Source organism: Streptopelia decaocto (assembly GCF_964273445.1).
Source record: "Streptopelia decaocto genome assembly, chromosome: 3".
Taxonomy (NCBI): Eukaryota; Metazoa; Chordata; class Aves; order Columbiformes; family Columbidae; genus Streptopelia; species Streptopelia decaocto.
In genome coordinates this window covers 20,597,201-20,613,358 of record NC_138656.1, presented here as the reverse complement: position 1 = coordinate 20,613,358, position 16,158 = coordinate 20,597,201, and the positions used below count along the sequence as shown (strand labels likewise).

Sequence of the window (16,158 nt, the reverse complement as noted above, 5' to 3'; positions counted from 1 at the left end):
GTCCACACAGGGCTCCACTCACTGTGGCAAAGAACTGTGCTTCCCTCATCTCTTCTAGAACAACAGGGCTAATCCAAGTAGGACATTGTAGAAGTGTTCCCACTCTGAGACAGATGTCCTCCTCACCACAGCTGCTGCTGAGCAGCACTCAGGGCTTGCCCTCACTGCTGTAGAAAGCTCAGCATGGTTGAAAATATTGTATTTGGCGCACACAGCGGGAAGCTGAGATGAGAAAGGCAACTCCCTTCTGTCAGAAGGGGTGGGGACCTATCAGACCACACTCACCCAGGTGACATTAGTAGCTGTTCCTTTGATTTCAAGGAAGTTGTGACTTGTTTTTTTTCTTCTTTGTTTGTTTTTCAAACACTGGAGGGAGATTTATGTGAGGTTAAGCCCACAACAGAGGGGAGCCCATCATTCTGCAGTACAAGGAGACCACAGTGACACCAGGACTGCTTTACACATTACTATTCCTGCCGTTAAAGAAAAGGGGGGGGGCAAATAAAAGAAAAATCCCATGCTTTCACAACAAAAGTATCCACATTTACATGAAGAACCTACATTGGCCCCCTGTTTTCCAAATATCAAAGGCACAACTGAACGTTTTTCTACTTCTATTGCTACTAGCAAGTAGAATAGATCTGACTTTCTGGTCCTGCAAGCATATTTCTCACCTGTCTGCAGGAGGTTCAGAAGACCCATTGCAGGGTTTCTTTCCCTGTCACTCACACAGCATTCAGCAGCAGCCTTGCTGCAAAAGATTAAGCTTAAAACAAACAAAAAATAGTAAAAGTAAACATAGTTCACAATGCACAGCTTCCACCTCGATACACTCAATCTAATCTCGTGTCTCCCTCTAATCAAGCTGCCAACGGCACTTCAAAAAAAGGCAAAACCCCGCATTCTGGAGAACTTGCAAGGTCAGGTTTTTTCCATGTGGGAACTATCCTAAGAGGTCAGTTTGTACACAAATTCTGGCCTTGAGGAGTTACAACCACATCCTTGACACAACCTCTTTGAGGTCCCTTTAGAAGTCAAGAGCATGACGCCAGATAAAGAGGAAAGGCTTCCTGTCCACACTGCGGCACGTGCATGCGTGTTTGCGTGTTATTTCCAATTTCATGTTGTTACAGCTCATGCCACTTGTCACAGTACAGTCACTCCCACTGCACTTTGCAGTGCCTGGCTCATCAGCTTATGCACTTTGACACCAGGTATAGAGTAGCCAGCTGCCCTACGGACACGTCCCAGGAGAGAGGTCACAGAAAACCCCTTTCCCTGCCAGAGATGCTGGTTCTGCCCAGCTCCACTCAGCTCCTCCTGCCTCACCCACCACTTGCTCTCAGCCACATTCTCACCACCAATGCCTTCTACACCTCAACACTCAGCTTGCTTCTTTCTGCCATCAGCTCTTGCCCCTTCACTTTTCCTCTTCTGAGCACAACCAAATCACAGAATAGTTTGGGTTGGAAGGGACCTTCAAAGCTCATCCAGTCCAACCCCCTGCAATGAGCAGGGACATCTTCAACCAGATAAGGTTGCTCAGAGCCCCATCCAGCCTGGCCTGGAATGTCTCCAGGGATGGGGCATCTACCACCTCTCTGGGCAACCTGGGCCAGTGTTTCACCACCTTCATCGTAAAAAATTTCTTCCTCATGTCTAGCCTGAATCGCCCCTCCTTTAGTTTAAAACCATTACTCCTTGTCCTATTACAGGAGGCCCTGCTAAAAAGTCTGTCCCCATCTTTCTCATAGGCCCCTTTTAAGTACAATAAGGTCTCCCTGGAGCCTGCTCTTCTCCAGTCTGAAGAACCCCAGATCATCCCAAATTAGTTCCAATTAAAAAGAAACTATATATACATATATATATACATATACACACAAATATATTTGTCATGGTTTAACCCAAGCTAGCAATATAACCATAACAGCCACTCACTCAGTGCCCTCTCCGCGCCCCAAAATATGGGAGAGAATCTAAAGGGAAGAGAGAAGCTTGGATTGAGATAAACACAGTTTAACAAAATAACAAAATAATAATACACTGCTAGTAAATATATATATATAAAATAGAAATAGAACATAAAATAAAAGATAATCAATGTAATTCCTCACAAACTCTGTCCACATCAAGCAGCCACTTCCAGGAAAGCAGCACCTGGTCCCAACAGCTGATTCCAAAGAGAGGAAAAATTATAAAGGAAAAAGACAGAAAGGTCCAGAGGCCTCTGCAAATGGCAGGATGTCAAAAGGCTGAACTAATGAAAGTCCCAAACAGAACTCCCCCAGCTCGGACAAAAAGAGCAAAGAAGGTGAAGAAGCAAGAGGGCACTGGAAGACCCAGACCCTCCTTAAATCTGAAGCATGATGCTGATGGCACGGAATACTCTCATGGATCAGTCTGGATGTCAGTCAAGCTCTGCCCATCCATGCCCCCCTTCCGCAATGCCTCACACCTGTGGGCAGAGTGCTCAGAATGTCCTTGGTTCTCAAACCAGAGCAATTAAAAACATCAATTCTGTCCCAGGGTGTTCTCTTGTTCTCAAACTGAGACCAAATAATGACTGCGCTACCTATGAAAAAGAAAGGTTTCTAACTGCATGAAGAACATTAACTCATTTTCAGTCAAACCAGCACAATATTTCAACCTGCTGCTACGTAACTTATCTTGGGATTTCAGTTTGGGATTTTTGTCTTACACTTAGTTCTAACTCAGACCCTAACTTTTGGGCCCGGGCCACACATGCAAGTCCCACATATCCATTCCGTACCTTACTCACCACCTTTTCCAAGAGATGTCACTAACTTCTGGACTACTTAGCAGCCTGTCAAGAAGCCACTGTGAATACTTTCAGACCGTATCTCTGATATCAAGACAGTGGTTCCAGCTTGCAACTAGAAATCCCCCTATGTTGAGTAAATGAAGAATCTACACATTTGAAAGGAGGAAAAAAAAAGTATTCACACGAAAATAAAACACATGACAGTATCATTCAAAGAGCTGAGTTATCCTTGGGGAATGGTCAGGAAGGTGAAAGAAGCAAGGCCTGCTCTGGATTGGCATAAAGATTAAGCTATACAATAGGAACAAGACAAGAAACCACACATCCCAAACACACTACAGTGATGATTCTGCAGCGACAGATGAGGACTGGACTTACCCTCCCTGGAGGGCAAACATTTATAGCAGAAACTCAAAATTAGACACATTACAACTTCTCATAGCAAAAGTATGCATTCCCATGGGGATGCAGGCTAACATGAAGTCCAATTAAATAATCACTGGAAATGTCAGCGTAAACCCTGAAGGAATACATACTTCTACTGTGAAATGCTCCCACTGGAAATCATATTAACAAAAAGGTCATCAAGAAATGCTAAAGCTATGTACAAAGGAGGCAGGGGAAGTGAGGGGGGGCGGGAGGGAACAAACTATTTTAATGCAATAAAGATACCACAAAAGGTTTTATTTTGACAAAGAGCTACAAGTCTGTTTTCACAGACAGAGGTAGAGCAGACCAGATTTGCCCAAAACACCAGGTTTGGTTTGTTTCTTAACCTGTTACCAGTTCTCTCACTGCCCATCGCCAGGTCCATCCCTCAAGTACCTGGCCCACTTGGCCTGGGGACAGCCAGGACACCAGCACAGCGCAGGGGGCTTTGGCTCAGCTCATCTGAAGAGGCAGAAGAGCCCTGGCACCGTGTCAGACATCTGTCATCCTGGATATGTAGGAGTGAACATTTCTGTTTTAATTCACGTGTTTTAGAGAACACTGACATTTTCATGTTTCAGCCATCCATTTATTCACTCTACCCTTTTAAGGGCAATCTCTTCAGGATAGGTTCTTTCTAACAACAGAGCAGGTTGCTTTGTTTCTCCCAAGGATAAACACAGGCTTTTTTACAGTCCAAACCACTGCTCCTCCACATCAGAAACACGAGCAACATTTGCATCAATAGGAAAGGAAAACAGGGTGCTGATATACCACACCAGCAATTGGGAGTGCCATCCATCCCTGCTGGATCTAAACTCTTTCTAAAGTGAAGAGCTTCTGTGCTTTTGGCTAGAAATAATATCTAGCTCTGATTTGACACTTGCCAGAAAGGCAATTTCAAAGCACAAGAAGAAAACCCAGAGAAAGTAAAGGTTGCTCTCTTGACACATCCCAGTGCCACACTGTCCAAAAATAAAAGCAGCAAACTATTGGAAGTAGCATGGTGCAAGCCAGCCCCCACACTGTCAGAAACTTCTCAAATCTCAATCATAATGGTCAAAGAAACAAGACTAGACCCTAAAACCCCCAAAAAGCAACAGAAAGTTGATGCAGTTTGTAGCCATATATTCAAGAGAAGACCACCAAAAAAGACAGAGAGGGAGGCAGATTTGCAGAATCCAGACCTAAATAGCAATCAAACAAGGAATCTCTTCAGCCAGCTCAAAACCAACCTGGGTCTCTTTGTCTCCACAGGTGAGTTAACCCTAATGTTTCCCAGGAAGCATAAACACTGCGTTACCCCTCAGAGCTGTCATGCTGCCTTACAGAACCAGCACAAACACCTACAAACCCAAGATTAACCTCACGTTAATCAATCCTTAAGTGGGTTTAGTACCTAAAATACGCCTGCAAATTCTAAGCAGTGGCAAAAGGCTTATTCTTAGTTTCCATCAACTGAACACAGTCTCATTATTTTGGCAGAGACCAAGAAGAATTAGAGCCCATCACCAACACAGTACAGGTCAACTGTTCCAATAATAGCTTTTGCTTTAAAACATTATTGGTCAACTGTTTTCATAAAGCCTAATGTCACACTTTGGTACAATAAACTAGAGACAATCAGTTCACCCAATATGGCAGAAGTTTAGAAGTTATCTTCTTTTTTCCAAATCTCTAAGCCATTGTAAAAAAAAATATATATATATATATATATATATGATAATTCATGTGTGGACAAGGAGTAACATTTCATCTACTTTTTATTACCTTTAATTAAAGTAGTGGTTCTCTGTGGCAGCAAATTAAGTGGGAATTAACTAAGGCTCATTGCAGGCTTTCTAAAGCTAAAGCATAGTAAAAGAGGTGGAATCAACATGTTCACATCACTTTTAAAAAAATTATTTCTTTTTTCCAATGTCCTCGTTCAAAGCCATCACCTTAGAAACAGAGTGATGCACACATCCAAAGAAGCACCTAACCCTAGCTGAAACAGTGGCTCCCAAGCCTGCCCACCCACTGAGCACATTCATGTCCCCCCCAGCAGAAGGTGATGACAGATTTATAGTCACCCCAGGCCCCTCCAGTGAGGACAGCCCAGCTCAGGGACACATGAGCTGGCTGGACCCCAGCCAAGGGAGCTGTGGGTGTAGCTGAGCTCAACAAGGCTCATGTTGCCCCAAGCAGCAGCAATCAGAGGCTCCTTCCTTCAGGCCAAGAGGGGCTAGGCAGCAACCAGACTTAGAATCATAGAATCAAGGAATGGTTTGCATTGGAAGAGACCTTAAAGATCATCTAGTTCCAACCCCTCTGCCATGGGAGGGACACGTTCCACCAGACCAGGTTGCTCGAAGCCCCATCCAACCTGGCCTTGAACACTTCCAGGGATGGGGCACCCACAGCTTCTCTGGGCAGCCTGTGCCAGCACCTCACCACCCTCCTGGTGAACAATTTATACCTTATATCTAATCTAGATCTACCATCTTTCAGTTTAAAGCCATTATCCCATGTCCTATCACAACCTACAAGATCCCAGTTGCTCCCCACAGCCTCGCTGGCTCAGGTCTCTCTGCATGCACTCCCCTGGGACATGCTCTTAGGGACACCACTAAAAACAAGTGCCAGGAGATAAGCTTTTGCCCCTTTTGGATCTTGGTTTCTTCACTGGAAGTGGAGCTTTCCTTTAGAAAAAAGGTAACCTGCTCACCCAAGCAGAGAAAAACATGAAAATGAATTTTAAATTTTTAAGAGAACAAAAACACCCTGGGGGAAAATCAGAGCCTGCAGTTCAACACTTTAGCAAAGATGTGATGTTGGGGGAGGAGGGGAAGAGGGTGCTTGCAAGCGTCTCTCCAACCTTCTGCAACAGGCAGCTGTGGCATTCCAGGCACTGCTGTGACAGTGGATGAACCTGGATGAGCCACACTTAACACTGGTCACAACAAGAGAGACGAGATCAGCGTTACAAACAGCACCGAGGACGGGAAAAGAAAACACAGACAGATTAAAATTACTTGTCCAAGGCCTCACAAAAAGTCTGTTGTGTGTGCTCAGTCACAAAGGGAGAATAACCATTGAAGGGCCTTGGCCAAAGCTCCCCTGGCCCTGAGACTGCCCTGCTATCTAGGCACAGAATTATCCTTCTAGTCAGATTACCCCTTCTCTGTACCACATGCAAGATACACTTCTGCCATCTCTCCTTCGAGCCCTAAAAAGCTGCTGCACAGGTCCAGAACCAAGTCAGAGACCACCTTCTGAAGAGACACACGCCCCTGGGGAAGCAACATCTTTCAGAGCAGGGGGGACACACCAAAACCAACCTCCAGTGGGCTGAGACGCTGCCAGATGTGAAGTTTTCTTAATCATAGATATTAATTGAAGCAAAGAGTTTCCTGTACTAAAAAGTCACAAGGCATTTAAAAAAAAAAAAAAACCAAAAAAAAACACACACAAAAAAAAAAAAAAAAAAAACAAACAAACACAACCAAAACCAACCCTGCAGCTTCACTCCTGAAGCACTGATCAGCCACCCCACACAGAAATCACGAGTACCCCAGGACTTACTAGCTGCAGAAATAACTCCGCTAAACCCCTCCTGCTCACAGCAGCCCCCCTGTTCTGCCTCCACATGGGGTGCGTTGAGAGGCACAGTCATGACTGGTGGCCAAAGCCAAAAGTGCTAGTGCACATGTGAGCTTTACCAACATCATCACCACCATTCATTGCATCAAGAGCAGGTGGGAGGCAGCCGCCTGGAAGACCTGCCAGCTGAAGCAGAAGCAAGCGCTATGCTCAAGACCTTTATCCAGCCTCGTCTCAACAGGGCTCTTTGCCAGCTCTGACTTTCAGGGGAGAAGGGGAAAGGTGATATCCACGATACCCATCACTCTTCTTCAAGCCCCAGGTCACCAAACACCTTTGTGGTAACAAGAACCTCAAAAAGAATTTTAATTTTTACAGTACAGAGGTGTTTTAAATAACACTGAGGACAGATTCAGGTGAGTACCTAGAAACTAAGCTCCAGGCAAACAACTGCTCATGATAATTCAGGTCAGCCTTCTGATTTCTGTAGCCAGCGCTCTCACAGACCCACCAGAGACTTCCCAACAAGGCCAAGGCACCACGCACAATCTTACTCGTAAAGGGACAATGCATTACGTCATCTTCATAGATTACCACAATCTATTTCTTTAAACAGCCCCTGACTTCTCTAGTCCTGCAAGACCACACTGAATTTTTGAGAAACAGTTCTCTCCTGGTTGGCTGGTAAACATGCAAAACAGAAAAATGCTAAGGCTGTGTGCATGCTGCTCCTATTTATTGCATTCTTCACTTCAGAGTTGCCTGCATAAATTTCTTTAAAAAATTATAATGTGGCTTTTTACAGAGTAAAGAAAGAGTCATAATCTAAAGACAACGGCTGATCCCACACTTCAAAAGGCATTGTAAAGCCAAGGCAATCTCACTAAAAACTTTTGTGCTCTCAAGCGTAATAAAAACATTGGCTGCTGCTTTGGAAGAAAACAACCCATGTACAGGTCCTAAAAAAAAAAAAAAAAAAAAGTCTACCTATATTAGTTAACATCCCAATACCACTCAGACCTCAAATACACCTATTTCTCCATGCTGAGTCTCTCAAAAAGGCTGTGCTCACCTTAAGAATAAAAAACCAGAAGACATAGCAACAAGCAACCCCATAAAGATTTTACTAGTGGAGTGTCTCACCTTTGACAGGGCAAAGGCAGCACACGAGGCATTGGGCTAATTATAACCCAAAGCCTGCCTACCAGGAACATTGCAGGGGATGTCCCCCCAGTTTACACAGAGCATGGGCCAGATTTTTCTTTACAAGCAGAGATATGTAACACTTTGCTTCTTGACCCGTAGTTTGGTTTCCAAAGGTCTAAGAAGCTGCAGAGCTAAAAAAAAAAAAAAAGAACACAGCAAAAAAACCCATATATGTATATATACACACATATATATATATATAAATAAAAATATATAATCTTTCCTGTTCTTTTCTTTCCAAGGGAGTGTCATTGCTTGGAAATGACAGTTAAAATATGACAGGCACTGTGGCAAGGCAGCACTTTGGACTCCCAGGTGCCACTGTCTGGGAGGAGATGCTACACATCCCACTCCTGTTGAACAGGCAAAGTTTACAGGTGCACTCTTCTGCAGAAATATCCTCCCTGGACTATAGAAAAGGCCGTAGTCTCCAACCACACTATTACTCTAATTTATCTATATGCAAAGGGAATAGACACATACAATCAGTTTTTATGTGTTACAGCCAATGAGATTATCTATTACAGTGGAGAAACACATGCTTTTTAAACTCCAGCAATAAGCACCTGGAAACTGAAGGTGAAATCTCAGCCCTAACAGAGCCAGAAGTTTCTTCCCTAGTGACTGATGGGGCCAGATTTCCTCTGCAGCACAGAAGGAACACAGTTTTAAACACACTGGAGGTTTCACATGCATTACTTAACACTTAAAAATACACATTTCCCTATTACAGCCATGACCTAATCATTATTCAGTAGAGATCTCTGGTGGAAATAAGTGCCAGGCACGTGTTTTGTTGACCATTGCGTCAAGTTTCACTCTCAAACACACTTGTGCAGCGTAATCCCATTGGTACTTAAAATAACACCTACACAGTTAAGTTATATAATTAATAGTAAAAAATAATTTCTTTGCAACAGATTATGACCAGGTCAAGTATTCCAAAGGCAGCTGATCATAGCATTTTGCACAAACATGGGACAACATAAATCAGGCACTTACTCCTTTTATAGGCATCTCGGTCCCTCTGTAGTTGTTTCAACTTTGCTGATATGTGACTTCGGTGTGGTAAGAGATCTGAAGCTATTCTTAGACCATGGCAGAAAGCATGAAGTGGTTTGCTGGCAGGTCTTATACTCCCTGCTATAACAAGAGCAAGCCACTTCATTTATTTCCCTGTTATATGAGCAATGAGAAGACTGAAAGCCAGAGCATAAATAAGCTTCTCAGACCAGGAACAAGAACAGAGAAGCAACCAGTTGTTATCGCCACCAGCCTGTTCCTCCCCATCCCCCTTGTAGCAGTCCGGCTATCACTTTACAGATAGGAAAAAAAAGATTATTCACCAAATTACGTTTTGCACCTCTGAGTTTGTATTTGGTCTTTCCCTGCAGTCAAATACAGGAGCCTTTAAAAACTAAACACAAGATTTGGGGGGGTTCACAAGGCTCCTGTTGCTGGGGCTCAAAGGCAGAGGAGGACGGGCAGGATGAAGACAACACCGCTACACACCAGCCAGGGAGACAAAGGCAACTCTTCGTGCCTTAAAAGCTGTCAACATTTCTTGACACAGAAGATTCCATTTCTCATTTTTTGTTACATTTGTAGATTCAATTTAACTTGGAAAAGAAATGCTCAAATCCACACCTAAACGTTTCATTCTGGGTAAAAATAATACTTTTAATCTGAATGCAAATCAATTTCCCACTTCCTATTTTTAGGTCCCAGCAGCAAACGCAAGCACACAAACCCCCAAGGCTCCGGGCCACTCTTGCTGTGAGCTGAGGTGCTCAGGGAAGGCAGAGATGGGTTTGCAGGAAAAAAAAAAGGGGGCACAAGCCAGCCGAGGAGGAGCAGAGCTGCTGAGCCACCCAGGGCTGCACCGCCACGCTCGCCCTCCCCAAATTCAGCAACAGCTTTGCCACTCGCCTCAAGCAGAAGGGACGCTTAGCTCCCATCACTGGTTTTTCCTCCTCTCCTCCCAAAACTAAGCAAAGCCAACAACAAAGAAGCATCCACAAAAAGGGAGGCCTTTAGGTTTCAGTAAGCATGCAACACCATGGTCTAACACAAAGGTTTGTGGGTGCATGGGGGGGAAACATGACTTCTTCCTATTTTGTATACAAACAGGCTGAGCAGCAGCTTCAGCCCTGACAGATTAGGCTGCTAGAGGCTGTGTGGTAGTGCTGTGAAGTACATGATTATTTTTCTTTTTCCCCTTTTCATTTTGTAAAAATAGGGGAGTCATGCCTGTCTCAAATACTGTTGTGCCTTGTGAACAAAGAAATAACCAAATAGTTGCCTCTAAAGGGCTTAAATCAAAATTATGCAAACGTTGTATTTATGACAAAAAAAAAAATGCTCTATATTAAAAGAAGCAGCAAATAGTCATAGGAAGGGAAGAACAGAGGTCTTAAAATCTCCCTGTACCACAGCATACAAAAGCCCCAACACTGCCTTGTCACAGTGCTAGTTTATATATTAGTCTGCTACATTAAAAATAAATCAGGCCATCTCGTTTTAACTTGAGCCTAATAAGGTGTCCCATACATACATTTATCTATAGATCACAGTCTGGCCTTTGGAAACCACACAAAGTTTCTCCGCTGCTTGAAAAGACTCAAGTACCTAAAACCTAAATGCACACGGGGCCACGTCACTGCCCCAGTGCGCTGTAAGCCAAAGCCGTAACTCAACCCTTGGCTTTGCCGATCGGATTCACCCCACAACACGACACCCTGCCACGAAAACAGCAACGGGGCCACGGGCTGACAGGCAGCACCAAACATGGAGAAGGTGGCACCGGATCAGGGGGACATAAACTTGGACGGCCAGGCTAGCAACCAGTGTTTGCAAACACAACACAGGGGATCAGATGGGCTGGCAATAACTTAGGGCCAGATTGCAGTGAGCCAGAGAAATGGCCCGAAATAACAAGTGGAGGCTAAGAGAGCTCTCCAGCTACCCCCCAGTTTCATTTCAGTGCCTGAACCCAGGGGTGTGCATGCACCAGCTCCCGGGCTGCTGAAGCATGATGGAAAAAACGCTATCTGACAAGTGAAACTAAATAACGAGCACCAGCACTGTTCCTCTGGCTCGGAAACTTAACCACAGCCTTCCTATACACTGCTTTATTCCATGCTCAATGCCATTCGACCCCAGTTCAAGCTCCACTTCAATGGAGGGGTGTTAGGGTGATGGGGAAGCTCCTGGTTACACATGCCCCAGGTGAATGAAGTCTGCTCTGGCCCAGCTGATCACTACATCCAAAAAGTAAAAGGATTTGGGCCTCCTCTGTTTTCTAGCACCCTTCTGGATCTGTTGGCAGAACGATCTGAGGAACGTGATTTCTGCTAAGCAGCTTTGAGGGAGATGCTAACAACTCCTCAGTGGCTGAAAGCCAAAAATGGCCCAAGGAACCCCACAAGCAATCAGTTAAACCCAGCACAGCAGCCAGGGGCAGCAACTGGCGCTGGAGGATGGGAGAAGGGGCTGCTCATGGGACCCAGCATCTCTTTGCTGCCCAACTACAGCCCTGTGGCTCCACCCCAGCCAGGGCCTCTTGCTTCAGGCACTGAAAAACTGCCAGTCTGAGGTCCACAGGCACTTCAATGTGTTCAGAGAAACACAGAGGGAAGACACCTTCAGTATCCCACTTCTCTAAGGACAGGAAGTCTTGCAGACTGCAACCACATATCCAGTTATAAGGGCTGTACAACAGAACAACTACAGCAAGAAACACAGAACTTCAGTTGTAACCTCACCTTCCAAAGAATCTCATTTGGCTTTTTCTTTGCTTGTTTTTTGTTTTTAAACACACGAAGGGTACCACCACAACCTGAGAGAATCAATAAGAGCCCACTGGGAGCCTGAAGCAAGTGCCAAAGTAAACCCAGCATGACCATACACTTGCTGTGAGCAAGAAGAAAGTTCAGTGCAATTTTAAGCTTCCACAAGATAAACCCAGAGGAGCATCTCACAGGACCCTTAGCTCCTGTAAAGCTCCGAGACTACATAGAGGAAAGGGGATAAACTATTGGCCCAATCCATCCATCTGCCATGTTGCACAGGTTAGAAGTAGTAAGCTGTACAGAAAAATTAAGTGAATGAAATACATACAGTATGAAACAAGCAACAAATCTTACTGTAGTTTCTCCATGCCACAGCCAGTGTTTGCCAACGGCATCAACACCCAAGGGAAAAGAGGTTCAATCTAGAGGGCAACACTGTTATAAACAGGGGCTACAGAATCAAGTGAAGAAAGGGAAGTGTCCGTGGATGCTGCCTTAATTGGTGGAGCTCATTTCCCCCAGAGCATTGAGGGATAGATCAACCACCACATTCAAACAGAAGCCTTTACAGGAAAACCATATACATATGTAAGTATGCATACATGTAAACGTAACACTTTCAGATCACCTTTCAGACAAAGTATCTCTCTCTCTCCATTATTCTGATCTCAGAACACCTGAGCAAGGCTTGACTGCTCCTCAGGTTTTGCTGACTGGTCCATGATGCAATGCCTCAGACCAAGTGGCCTCCCTCATCCTTCCTCCTCTCTTCTGCTTTCCCACTGCCCATCTCCAGCACCTCCAAGTTCAGTTTTATACAGACTAAAATAAGGCTGCTAAGTAAAGGTCAGTCTGATGAGCTAAAAGTGAAGTATACCCTCCTGGACCTCTGCCCCTTGGACTATAAATACTCAGAGAAGGCACTGGGGGAAATTCTTTGTCTGCACAGACAGACACCAGGAAGCACATTTCCTCCTTCTTCCAGTTCCCACCCTCTCCGCTACTCAAGGACAACAGTCAGAGGAAAACAAGCATCTCCCCACTGCGTTCGTGGAAAACACTTGCTTTGCCATCAGTAACTCGAGGCACACAGGCCTGCCTAGAAACAAACAAATGCTTTGAAAATTCAACCATCAGCAAAGCTGACAGCAGAATCCACAGACTGCAAAGCAGACCATGAGGTTACACACAGGCAAAGAGGGAGATTACCTTTTAGGACTAGGGGTTCCTTGCCTTCTCTCTTGAGTGACTCCAGCACTATGTGAAGTGGCTGGGAAGGCATTACTCTGCTTGGCTCATTGGTATTCTCATCATAAACTATTATTTCTTTGGAAAAGATCCTCTTGAAGGAGTCCTTGCCTTCCCGGCAGGAGATCAAGTCCAAGACAGTGATCTTGCCCTGCTGGAGCCTTCTCCGGCTAATTTTGTCAGAACAGTTAATGTGGACAGCCCCTTGAATGTGGCTCTTATTATACTCCATGAACGGCCTGCAGTCAATGATGACAGGCCCTTGGTTCTGTTGGTGGCTCTTGCTGCATTTGGTCATCTTCTTCGCCAGATCATTGGGGTAAATTATTTTGATGCTGGCGAGTTGCTTGGTGGTGCCTGAGACTGGGCTTCCCACTCCGCCCAGCGGGCTCAAGCTGCCGGCGCTCTCATTGCTGTTGACCATTTGGCTGGCAGGGCAGGCGGTGGAGGCTCTGGTGCTGCTGGTGCTCGCTTGAGTTTGGGCCTGAGTGTCCTTGTCGTACGTTGCCACAGTGCAGCAACTGGCACTGCTGCATCCACAACTCAGGGAGCGTGCAGAGCCGTTGGATGAGGGCATATACGTGAGATTAGCAGTCTTTAGGGACACGACAGCTGCGCCGAGCAGACTGGAGTGGCTCTCACCGGCAGAAGAGGCAGATTCAAGATAGCTAGAGTCTAAACAAAGGTTAAGATCCTGAGGTCTCACCGGCCTCGAAAGTGCCACTACTACCCTGTCGTCTAAAGGAGATGGAGGCATGAGGAGGCTGAGCACTAGCAAGTTAGGAAGAACTCAAGATCACCCTGCAAAAGAGAAAAGGGAGGGGAAAAAAGAAGAAATAGGTGATGAAAACAGATCATGAAATCACACAAGCCTACAGACACATCAACTTTCTTCACCAACACCCATTACCCACAGGTAACAAACTAACAACTCCTCCTGACAGTTATCAGCTCACGGTAGTTACTAAAAAACCATTTTGAGTCCTGCAGCAAAGACTTCAGCAATCTGCATCTGTGCACATGGCAGGCGGAATACATGCGACCAGCCTGGACTGTGCAGCGCTACCCAGGAGGAGGCATTTGTCTACATGCAGATGGTGCTGAGCTATTCCGAAACCCCAGGCACGCAACTGATAACGACAGAGAGGCACGTTCTCTTGTTCCCATTGCTCATTGCATGGGGAGCAAGTATTGGGTTGACTCTGCTACTGGGAGGAACGCACAGGAGCTGAATGTGTCAGTGGTGACATGCAACTTTTCCAGCAAGCTGGAATAAAACTAGATTGTGAATAAGTTCTCCAAAACAGTTACACACTTAAACACATAAAGCTAAAAAACAAACAAACAAATACAAAAAACAAAGCCACAATTCAACAACAAAAAAGACAAAGCAAACTAAAACAAACAAACAAAACCCAAAACCACACACACACACAAAAAAACAACCAAAAACATAAACAAACAAACAAAAACATACCACCACCACGCTAAACAGAAACCAGGAAAATTATGTTCTGGAGATCTTTACGAAAAGTAAGTTTGCTCTTGCGCTGCCATCCCCCCGCTGGAGAGGTTAATCCAGCCCCTGTTAAGCCCCCAGCTCCAGGCCCAGGAAGGCTGCTGCTCTCCAGCAGTCCCAGAGCAGTAGTTGTCTCCTGTCCAGCACATTTCACACCTTCTAGAAAGAGGGGTCCTCTCCACCCCGGCCAAGGTCACTGCCTGTCCAACTTGCCATTTGCTAGGAGACAGCACACAGGCTTAGAAAAATCCCTCTTTCCACTCGGGAGAAAAAGAAAACAACAAAAGCAGAACAACCTCAGGAAGCCCAGACAGTGCCTCCTCTTCTGCAACAACTTTCGGAGCCGCTGAGGCTTTCGCTGGAAAACACATCCTAAAAGCAACTTCGCCAACTCCATCAAACCCCCAAAACCGAACGAGCGCTTGCAACACCCATTCTCCTTCCCATTCAGCCTTGCACCGGGCCCGCCGACAACCGGCACGGAGATGCCCCATCCCGAGTAGTCAGACCTCCTCCCGGGGCGGCCCGCAAGACGCTTTCTCCCCATATACAACAGCCACCGGGGCAGACCCGTGGGCGCCTCCGGAGCGAGGGAAGGTGCCGCCACCCACCCGCCCGGTGGCGGTGGAGCTCCGGGGGCCGGGCGGAGCGGCCCCGGCGGCGGCTCACCCGGGAGGTTTTCCAGCCTCCTCTTGTCTTCCCGAACCTCCCTTCGCTCTTTTCGGCTGTTTAGAAAAAAAAAAAAAGGATAAACAAGCCCTGAGCGGCTTCGCCTGATGCAATTTTTAAAAAATTAAGTAAACGAGACAAATAACGCAGCTCCCCCAGCCAGGGACGGGAAGAACAGAAAAGCAGCAGAGAAGTGGGAAAACTGAAGTTTTACCCCCGAGCGCAGGCACCCGGGGCCGCCGCCACCCTCGCGGCGGGCCGGGGCGAGCCGGTGCCCCCTGCGGCGGCAACCGTGCCCGGGCTCCCGCAGCCCCCGGCCCCCGCAAGGCGCCGCTTCGCGCCGCTTCGCTCCGCTCCACTCCCCGCTCCGCCCGCACTCACCGGCGCGCTCCGGCCCGGTGCGTCGCGGCCCCGCGCGGCCGCCGCTGCGTCTCGCGCCCGCTGCCCCGCAGCCGCCCACCCCGCACCGCGCGTGCCGCCCGCACCATCCTCGTTACTTTCTCTTTTGCTACAGCGTAAATGTACGGCTCGGCGGGGGCGGGGCGGGAGGCGACGGGCGGCCCCGCTGGCCAATGGCCGCGCGGCGGCGGGCGGCGGGGCGGGGAAGGAGGCGTGGCCGGCCCGCGGGGCTCCGGGGCGGTGATGTCATCGGCAGCCAATCGGGAGGGCGCGGCGCCGGCGCGCGCCCCGGGGGCAGCAGCTGCGCCGCGGTGACAGGCGGAGGCGGCCGGGCCGCGCGCCCCCCGCGGCAGCGCCCCCCGCAGGACGGGCTGCGCGCAGGCGGCCCCGGTGCCGGCGCTGCTGGAGCGGCCCGGAGCGCCCGGGCGGCGATCCGGCTCGTGGGGCTGCCCGCCCGCGCAGCCGCTGCGGGAAACTGCCTGCAAGAAAACAACAACGAAACAGCTGAACGTCCCGAATCGGTCCCTTCATCA

General features: G+C 47.2%; 1 protein-coding gene across 1 annotated transcript in view; it reads right to left on the bottom strand.

The window, feature by feature from the left end:
- The window catches only part of DUSP10 (dual specificity phosphatase 10), a 28,384-nt gene extending 12,650 nt beyond the window's left edge, over positions 1-15,734 (bottom strand). The window contains exons 1-2 of the mRNA XM_082049058.1: positions 15,608-15,734; positions 13,000-13,839 (exon numbers count right to left, since the gene is read on the bottom strand). Of these exons, the coding sequence (XP_081905184.1) occupies positions 13,000-13,795 (796 nt within the window). The 5' untranslated portion in view covers positions 13,796-13,839; positions 15,608-15,734. The remainder of the gene's footprint in view (positions 1-12,999; positions 13,840-15,607) is intronic.
- Positions 15,735-16,158: the final 424 nt, after the last annotated feature.